The sequence below is a fragment of the Actinia tenebrosa genome, unplaced genomic scaffold, assembly GCF_029948245.1.
Source record: "Actinia tenebrosa isolate PJP-AT-01 unplaced genomic scaffold, QUT_ActTen_1.0 PGA_scaffold0__85_contigs__length_37466705, whole genome shotgun sequence".
NCBI lineage: Eukaryota > Metazoa > Cnidaria > Anthozoa > Actiniaria > Actiniidae > Actinia > Actinia tenebrosa.
Genome location: NW_028292569.1, coordinates 1,868,278 through 1,878,387, shown reverse-complemented (window position 1 = coordinate 1,878,387; position 10,110 = coordinate 1,868,278). Strand labels below are relative to the sequence as shown.

The 10,110-nt window shown below is 38.6% G+C and overlaps 1 protein-coding gene across 1 annotated transcript; it reads right to left on the bottom strand.

Moving 5' to 3' along the window:
- Positions 1-3,999: 3,999 nt before the first annotated feature.
- On the bottom strand, positions 4,000-9,744 carry LOC148913188 (uncharacterized). Its single transcript, XM_089025990.1, has 2 exons — positions 4,174-9,744; positions 4,000-4,103 (listed from the first exon to the last, which is right to left on the bottom strand). Exon 1 carries the CDS (start codon positions 9,742-9,744, stop codon positions 4,474-4,476), a length of 5,271 nt encoding a protein of 1,756 aa, XP_088882116.1. The 3' UTR covers positions 4,000-4,103; positions 4,174-4,473.
- Between the last annotated feature and the right edge of the window lie 366 nt (positions 9,745-10,110).

Here is a 10,110-nt window from a genome sequence, read left to right as displayed (position 1 = left end):
AACATAACCTACAGTCTAAACGACAGTCTAAACGGTCAGTTAGTTTTGAAGAGTTAGGTTTATGATTTAGTTGAATGCAGATTCATACAGTTTAGTTTAGTTTACGAAGTTTGAAGTTTTGTTTAGGAGTGAGTTTAGTTTTAGATTTTATTTTTTAGTTAGTTAGGTTTAGGATTTAGTTGAAGTTTAAAGTTTATTTAGTCGTTTACTAAGTTTAGAGTTTGTTCTTTAGTTTGGTTTAGGGTTAGGGTTATTAATAGAGTTTAAGTTTTTAGTTTTGTTTTATTAGTTTAGACTTCAGATTTTTGTTTTAAAGACTATAACCAAAGATGTAACGGATGATGTTAACGAAGACTGCAGACACTCCATGCATTGCCCAATCTGAAAGAAAAAACCAAGATACATCCACGTAAGGTCAAGTAAATATTTCAATTCAAAATAAAAAGTCAATGAAATGCACGCACTAAAACCTTGAACATTAAATAGTACTAACTAAGTACTATTTCATACAGTTCATAATTCATAATCCTTTGTTTTCTATTGTTTAATTTTCACTATTTAGTGCTAAAAATTAGTATTTGTTTCACGGATTTAGTGTGTGCACTCTAATTCAACACACACACAAAAGCTTTATAATAATAAATAGTATTTCAGGTTTACCAAATCAAACCTAGAAGTTTCAGTTGAATCCCTCTTTTGGATGGAAAACACGTGTGATAGACGCTGCCTTGCTGTAAAAAGAAATCAAGCAGAAATAGAAAAAGAAAGATTAGAGGATTGCAAATGAACAAAAACAGAAAATCGACAACGATCAAAATTTTAGAAAACAATACTCTGGACGCTAAAGTAAGTAACACAAGGTTCTTGAAAGCAGCCACTGATATGTAGTCTTCTGACAACTGGAGTAAATTCGGTGCAGTGTGCAGGCAATCCGACTTCGTTGTTATAGTTACAGATGCAGTGATACTTGACATATGGCAGCTGAAATCTCGGTTCGCATAGGTCCAACAGATCCTGAAGATACGGACTAGAAGAAAGAAAGAAAAGAAAAAGTATATTTAAAAAGTTTGGAATTCAAAATAAATTCAATTTCCTTTTTTTCCTAATATTGTTTGTTTGTTTTTTTTGTTTTTTGTTTTTTGTTTTTTGTTTTTTGTTTTGTTTTTTTTTTTTTTTTCCCACAATATATGTATATATATTTTTTTTCGCAATTTTTTCTTTTACAATATTCGCCGAGGATTTGGCATGGACTTCCAACAACAGATTCGAGCCGGCACCAATATTTCGATTGCTACAACATGACTAGCTTTAAAGCTGCAATGGTTACGTCGTGTAGCAGCCAGTATGGATGAAAGCAAGAAAATATGGTCCTCTGTCACCTAGAACGGCCTAGCCTCTCGCTTCTAAATTCAAGATAAAAGAAATAGAAAAAGAAAAAAAAAGGAAATAAATAAATAAATTAGTACCCCATAACACACTAACTCATAACGTAAATATATAGTTCAATTTCAAAGGGGGGAAATTGTTTTTTCAGTTCTTGGACAATAGAGCAAAAGCGTTTTTTTGTTTCATCTCCAAAATAGCTGAACTCCACTGGAAACGTTAAACTGAAAACTCAAAAAAAAGTTGGCACAGTCCATTTGTCTGAAACAAGAAAAAATAAATTTAGTAAATACCTGAAAGAGAATGGAGATCAAAAGTTAGTATTCTTGTGACAATTACTAGTTATAAGACCCAAAAAAACATAAAGAGACAAGACGCCCAAGACCATCCAAGAGCAAACACAGAGCCGGAATTTTTATTGAAGTAATATTATTTTGCTTACAACACGATTTAGTCACTAAGCTATACAATGAATCTAACTAACAAAAAACTCCTAAAGCTCTATTAAAATTGGTGTTTAACATTTTTTTAAACTAAAACTCTTAAGAATTGCGTTACATTTTCGCTCGAAAAATATTTAACTACCAGTGCGCATGCGTAAATTAAAAACATGTAATGATGTCATCTGCAGGCGAGAAAAGAAGAAAAATAAAGTTAGTATCAAGAATCCTGAAAGGAGTAAACAAATATTGTTGGAGAAACTATAGACATAAATATTTCTGAAACGAGACCATCGAAGAGCAAACACAGAGCCGGACTTTTTATTTGAAGTAATATTAATTCGCTTACAACACGACTCAGTCACTAAACTATACAAGAATACAAGAATCTAACTAACAAAAAAACTCCTAGAGCTCAATCAACATTGGTATTTAAAATTTTTTTAAAAACTATTAAGAATTGCGTTACATTTTCGATCGAAAAATATTTAACTACCAGTGCGCATGCGTAAATTGAAAACAAGTAAAGATGTCATCTGCTGCGAGAAAAGAAAAAAAAAGTTAGTATCGAGAATTCTGAAAGGGGAAAACAATTAAATTTTATTGGAGAAAGTATAGACATAAATATTTCTGAAACGAGAAAAATAAAGAGTTTTAATAGTGCTGAAATAAAACTGAACGGTTAGTATACGTTTTGGTGATATTAAGAATTGCATGACGAGGAGAGAGAAATAACCTGTATTAATATATATCAAATACGAGATCAAAATAGTGAAAAATGGTATAAAAAGAGAGAAAAAAAGCTTAACAGTTAGTACTAGTATACGTTTGGTTCGAAATATGAATTACAACGTGAGAGAAAGTACCTCTAAAGTAAGAGTGAGTTAATGAAAAATGTCCGAAATTGAATCGAGAAAAGGGGGTGGATATTCCACGAGATCTCAACAGAAGTAAGCGAGCTGTGTCAGCAGCTCATTAAAGATAGGGTCACAAACCCTACCGTAAATTACTTACAACCACCGGCTCGGGAATATCCAACGACCAAAATTACCACAATCATATAACTTTTGAAAAATTGCCGAAAAAAAATCGAGAAAAAGGGGTGAATATTCCACGAGATCTCAACAGAAGTAAGCGAGCTGTGTCAGCAGCTCATTAAAGATAGGGTCACAAACCCTACCGTAAATTACTTACGACCACCGGCTCGGGAATATCCAAGAACCGAAAAACCCACAACCATATAACACAGGGTTAAACAAGTTTATTGCAAATATTACTTGAAATTATCGGATAACTATCAGAAAAATCATGAGTTTATTTGTATACATTTAATTTTACAGTAACTTAAGAATATAACTTATAAATATGTATAAAATTAAACAACACAAGATGAAGCTTATATTGATAATACTTTCAATTATAAGCATTAAAGAAATCACGAGTTTATTTGTACTCATTACTTTTACAGTAATGAACATTTAAACTATACAGTCAGTGTCGAGTCTATAACCTATCAAAAAAAAATCTTATTATCCTTATCGTTATTAAATATATTGATTATTCCTAATACTTAATTTCCTCAGAAAATGTAACATAATAACTAAGTTAACGAGGTAGAAAAATCCTAGCTATTTTTAGAAAGTATGAACTATATGTGATATAGAAAATCATGATAGCTGAGAAAATACATTCAGACTCACTCGATCACACAATATATACTAAACACGTCACCTAATATCCTAGAAAATCCTATAAAGTATTAAAGAAAATACCGAATACCATTATTATCTCATACATATCAGATATGAAAAACCTGGGGAAAACCGAAATAGTTCGAAAATTACCGGGCCAAAATTAGAGAAACTATATGCGAAGTGACTTAGATAAATTATGTGATTGGTGTAACAGCAATTTTTGAGACCCGTGTTTTGACAACAAAACATAGGAAAGAATTGTACACATTTACTGTGAACAATTATCAATATTTGTATCAACATTTGATATTGATTCAAGCATTGAAAGACATCAATAATAAACATGAATAATTGAATTATAATAGATTGAAAAACAACAATAATAATACATATTTGATAAGATTCTAAAAAAATTCTAAGCTAAGAAGCTACTGTTTTCGCTCCCTCGTCGTGGGTCGCTACTTATGAATGAAAACACACGATTTTCCTTCTCTAGAATATCTTTAATTCTTGTACTAATTCCTCAATATCTGGGACTGTCGAGCGTGTCGAGCGTGACCCTTACATGTGTATTGGCAATAGTCAACTGTGGAATATAAACGCTAATTCAACTAAAAATCACTTAAGATTAAATCATTATAAGTATAACTACTTACAAATTCGTTTGAGATAACTAGAGAAGTGTTTTGAATGTTTTGTCTTGCTATTACGCTTTTGAACAATATTATATTGAGTCCTTGTGATCTGGCGTGCGAATGATTCCACAACAACTGAAATACAATCGCTCCTATCTAAATATATATCAGCACGTGTGCTATAAATCGTCAGGTAAATCATTAATCAAGTTGAGAGAGCATAACACTCCCCTCCAGTACGGAAATTGTTACAATTGAGTAACGTTTGAAAACAGTATTTTAACTATGGGATATAATGTTAATATTTGGAGTGTTCTTCGTTTAATTGCCACTCTGAAGTTCCTGGTGAGTGGCAATGAGGCAGAGTTTGTGTATTGGTCTATCATATTGGCCAGTTTGTGTCTTGACTCTGACTTTCCTCACTAGTCCGTCATCCCCTGGGTATGTGGTCACTACTAGTGCCACGTTCCATTTGGTTCTCCTCTGCTTCGGGTCGATTAGTAATACCAAGTCTCCAACAGCTACATTCTCTCTGTTTCGGTACCACTTGTTCCTTGGGAGCAGATTTGGTGAAAAGTACTTCATCCAACAGCACCAAAATTCTTCAATACGTTTCTGAGTAGATCGCACTAGGTCACGGGGGCTGACTTTTTCTTCCGCTAAGGGCTGAGGTGGTGAAATGTGTCGACCCATCAGTATATCATTAGGTGTGATTGGTGGACTTTCCCAGATGTTGTCCGAGCTAGGATATAAAGGTCTGCTGTTGATAATGTAGCTGGTTTCGGCAAGGAAGGTGCGCCATTGTTCTTCTGAGAAGCTTTGGTTCTTGCAAGTTGCATCAAGGGCTTGACGTACAGACTTGATTAGTGATTCAACAACTCCATTTTGATGGCTGGCAGTTGGGATGTTCCATTCCCATTTGAAATCACACGTGAAGTCATTAGATAGAGTGGTTTGGATCTTGTCTAGGTCCCACTGTTTCATAATTTCTTCAAGGTAGTGCTGAGATCCGACAAAGTTTGTGCCTTGATCGGACCAACACACGCTCGGGTGACCTCTCAAGCTTGCGAAACGTCGGAACGCCATAAGGAAAGTTTCCGTGCTCTTGTCTGTCACCAACTCCAGGTGGACTGCTCTTGTGGTCATACATGTGAAGATTATGATTTGAGCCTCTTTTAAAGTTTTCCGATTAAGTCGTATCTGGATTGGTCCAAACATGTCGAGTGCTGTGTTCGTAAAGGCAGGGTAACTTGTGGCAACACGAAGATGGGGAATTTGACCCATGAGCTGCTCTAGCGGCTTCCTTCGGAGCTTTCTGCACACCACACATTCTCTTGTAAGACGTTTAGCCATACTTCGTACTCCAACAATCCAGAAACGTTTCCGGGTCTCGTGGATTAAGCTCTTGTATCCACAGTGTCTCCTTTCGTTATGTAGGTGTATGATAAGCCGCTCTACGAGGGGGTGATCTTTCGGGAGGATGATTGGATTTCGCATATCATGTGGAAGGGATTGTACATTCTCTAATCGTCCATGGGCTCTCACGATACCATCTTTATCTGCTTGAGCGATCAAACCCTTATCGAGTTTCGTAACATCTACTTTCAGCTGTACAAATTTGAAGATATGCTTCTCTGCGTTACTCAGTTCTTTAACTGTGAGAGGTCCTCCTTCTGTTGATTTCTTTGCAGCCTTTTGGACAAAACGTAGCACGTAGGCCAGGGTCCTTCTGACTTTCTGGAATGTGGAGCATGATGTCAGCAGGTGCGAAAGAATGGGATTGTCTTTTTTCTCTTCTCCTTTGAAAACAGCTGCCAAGTGGATTGTGGTAGACCTTGTGTTGTAGGTTCCCATTTCATTCTTCGTTGAGGTTTTCTTCTCTCTTCTGGTCTCAGCGTCTAACGAAGGCTCTCCGTTAAGGCCTTTTGGCTCTTCTTCGAACGTGGGCCATTCACTTTCTGGACGCTGTAGGAACTCAGGTCCGTTAAACCAAGAGTTCAAGAGCTCTGCCTTGATGCCTCTGGTAAGGGCGTCCGCGGGGTTGTGCTTTGATCTGATGTACTTGAAGTCGTTGGTGTCGACCGTTTCTTGTATCTCGGCTACTCTGGCAGAAACAAAGGGTTTGAACTCCTTTGGAGGGGTTTTCAACCAAGAGAGTACTGTGGATGAATCGACCCAGAATGTTCTTCTACAGTTGTTGATCTTTGCAAAATTCAGCGCTTTCGTACAGCTGTCATACATCCTGGTAAGAGCGAGGCATCCAAGCAGTTCGAGTCTCGGGATCGACTTCTTTTTCAGTGGTGCGACGAAGGGCTTAATCATTATTGGGACGCATTTATAGGATCCATCTTTCAGTTCCCATCTGAGGAAGATGACGGCTCCATAGGCTAACTCCCCTCCGTCAGAGAATCCGTGGACTTCGGGTGGACCAACTGCGTTGCTAGGCTTTAGTTGTCGCTTGAACTCGAAGGTCAATAAATGATTCATTACCTCCAAGTTTTCTCTCCATTTTTGTTGAAGGCTATCGGGTAGGACATCATCCCAGTTAAACCCTGAGCTCCAAAGATCTTGAAGATCGATTCGGAACTTTACTGTTACTGGTGACACTAGACCAATGGGATCCCAGATTTGAGCGAGGAGTGCTAGGCAGTTTCGTTTCGTCAAGTTCTGATGAGGTGCCGTGATTGCATTTCTTTTGAGGGAGAAAGTATCTGTGTCTTTGTTCCATCTGTGTCCTAGTAGATCAGTGAATTGGTCTCCTTCAGATTGGTCTATGGCTCTGTTGTTTGAGTGCCAGGCCTTTATTTTAAATTGTCCTTTGCTCAGTATTGTGTCGATGTCTTTGATGACTTTCTTTGCTTCCGATGACTGCATCTTTGAACCTCCAATATCGTCGACATATGCATGTTCTCTAAGTTCCGCTGCAGCTTCAGGGAACTGGTCTTCAGATGACTTTGCGAGGAAGTTAATCGTATTGGTGGCGATGTCTGGGGCTGGTTTGTCTCCGAAGTTCAGCCTGAGCCACTGATACACAGTAGGCGGGTCTTGAGGGCTTTTCCTCCATAAGAAGCGGTGGAAGATTTGATCTTCTGGATGAACTGTGATTTGGTTGAACATTTTCCTTATGTCACCAGAGTAAGCGACACTGTCCCAACGCCAAGCCAAAAGGATGTCACAGAGATTATTGATGTAATTTGGGCCCTTTTCTAAATGGTCGTTCAGACTCAATCCATCATGCCCTTTGGAGGATGAATCAAACACGAGACGAACTTTAGTTGTCTTGTCAGGAGTGAAGACAGCTTGAAGTGGTAAATACCACTCTGGTTTGTTGTGGTCAATCTGATCTGATGGTACTTGTGTGATAAAGCCTTGATCGATAAGTTTCTGAACTTCCTTTTCTACAACTTCGAAGCAGTTCTTCTTGTTGAAGCTCCTCTCCGATGATTTAATTCTTTTATAGGCAATGTCATAATTGCTTTGTTTAGGCGGACCAGTATCTTTCCAGGGCATCTTAATTTGCACCCGTCCTTCGACCAGGGTTGTTGATTTTGAAAGGGACTTGATAAACTTGCTCTCTTGAAGAACTTTGTCGTTGCATGTACAGAACTCCGTTGGCTTAATTCCTAGTTGGTCCTGTTGGATGAGTGATTTGATGTCTTCGGCAATGCTTACTGTTCCTACATCCACGAACTGGATGTTTTCGGTCATCGACGTTGAGTGGAACTGTCCCAGGATATACCAACCGAAACAGTTTCTTTTGGCGATGGGTTCACCGGTCTCTCCTGTGATAGAGTGTATATCGACAAATGCATCCGCAAAATCAGTTCCGATTAGAAGATCTACTGTCCCACCAGCAAGGTATATTTCATCTGATACTTGTTTGAGGTGTTTGTAACTTTCTACGAGTTTTTTTGACACCGTCTTGGCACTGCTGCATGGTTTTTGCACTGTATATACTGACAAAGTCTTCTTGATACTCTGTTCGTTGATTGGCATGATCGTGATCTCCAGGAGGTCAGATTCTTCTGATCTCGTACCTCCTCCAGCTAGATTCATGGTGAGGTGAGTTTTAGATCCACTCAGGTTGAGCCGTTTTGCTGCGCTCTTTGACAGAAGACTTGTGTTTGATCCACTGTCAAGCATAGCGAGCAGTTCTACAGATGTTCCTTTGTCGTCAACTGCTTTTATTTTCTGTATTGGGCAAAGTCCAGCAACAGATTTTGTTTTCTCACTTCGGGAACTGGTTTGTGCATTATTGTTGCTGATAGCAGGTGGCTTGATGAAAGATGGTACTAGTAAATTCTCTTTCTTTTCGCTGTGGAGAAGGCGGTGATGGTTCTTCGTACATTTGTCACACGATGTTCCGTCGGCCTTTTGACAATCGTTGGTATGGTGTAGTCTAAGGCACTTGCGACAACGTTTGTTCTGCTTGACAATATCCCAGCGTTGACTTACCGCTAAGCTCTGGAAGATGGTACAGGTTTGCAGTAGATGTTTTGTAGGGCATCCGAGTATACAGTCGTCGTCTGCGAAGGCTTGGGTGCTGTCAACGGCGTGACTGTCTGACCTTCGGTAAAATATGGATCGTTTCTGTTTATCTGCCTTGTCGTCGTCAGCGTTGTTGTCGTCGCGCTTCCCCCTTGATCGGAGGTTTGCCTCCTGATGAAGCCATTCAATCAGCGTCATGACAGTTTCTGACTTGCGCTGTCTTTGCATCTCGCGGCCGTACTCTACGTTATCTCTGGGATCCAGTTTTGAAAGAAGCTGGGACATGAAAAATGGTGACTCTGTAGATTTCGTTACTGAGCAGTCATTGTCTTCCATGTCGTTGACGTACCTGCGTACTGTGGTGCTAAAACTCATCAGAGATTTCGAGTCTCTCTTGATGGCTTTAAGATCATTTATCTCGGTTAAGAGACTGTCCATAAGTTTTCTTTTGTCTTCAAATTCGACATCTAGGATGCTCCAAGCTTGAGTGATACTTTTGCAGGTTGTGACTTGATCTGACCACCAGCCCTTTGGCATGGCTTTCCGGAAGCGTTGTAGCTGCTCTTCTTCGTCTTGTTTGTATTTCGTCATCCAGTGGTTGAATTCTTTCTTAAACGTTGCGTAAGATCTGCGGGTTCCATCCCATGACGGGACAGACAATCTTTCTAGACCATTGGGATTGGATTTCACTTCTAGGGATTTTGCCATCTTTGTAACTGCTGCTGTCATGGCCTCCAGAGATCCTGCGTTGTCAAACTGTTTTGCGCCTTCTTGTTTTGGTGTACTGCATTCGTTTTCGTACAGCGCGAACTTTTCAGCAATCTGCAAATAGTCGGCCTTTATTTCTTTTCCAAACTTTCTGTTGGCTTGTGATGCTTCGTCTTCTGTAGATGCACCTTCATCTATGAGTCTATCAGCGATATCTTCGAGTTGTTGTTTAACTTTTCTGTATTTAGACTCAACTTGGGTAAATATGCGGTTAAGTCTTTCTATTTGTGGTCTTGTTTCATAAATCGTATTAAATTCGTCGAAAAGTTCGTACAGATTATGAGTTGCATTTTGCATCCGTGCAATTAGTGTTCCTGATGCTAATTTTGGCGGCATTTTGCTGCGAAAGTGTTTTACTTCAGATTTTATAAGTATCGTAGCCTCGTTTCCATGCACTCCACGTGCGAGTTGTCTTTCTAATGGAAGGCTTTACTCAAATTACAAGTACGAAATGGTTTAATTTGTACAAAAGACAAAATGTGTTCATTGGCGATTCTAAAATCAGATAAAATAGGTTGTTCGTACCTTCAAATAATTCAAATGGTTTCTCTGTCGGTCTGAATGAGTTAAAAGTTAATAGTTTGTTAACTTGATTGATTTTGCTTAATCGGTCTTGCTCGAGTCTTGCTGTGCTTGAAGCTGTACTCCAAAATGTTCCTTCACTAACTTCCAAACGTCCTTATGTCCAACAATGTAAGTCTG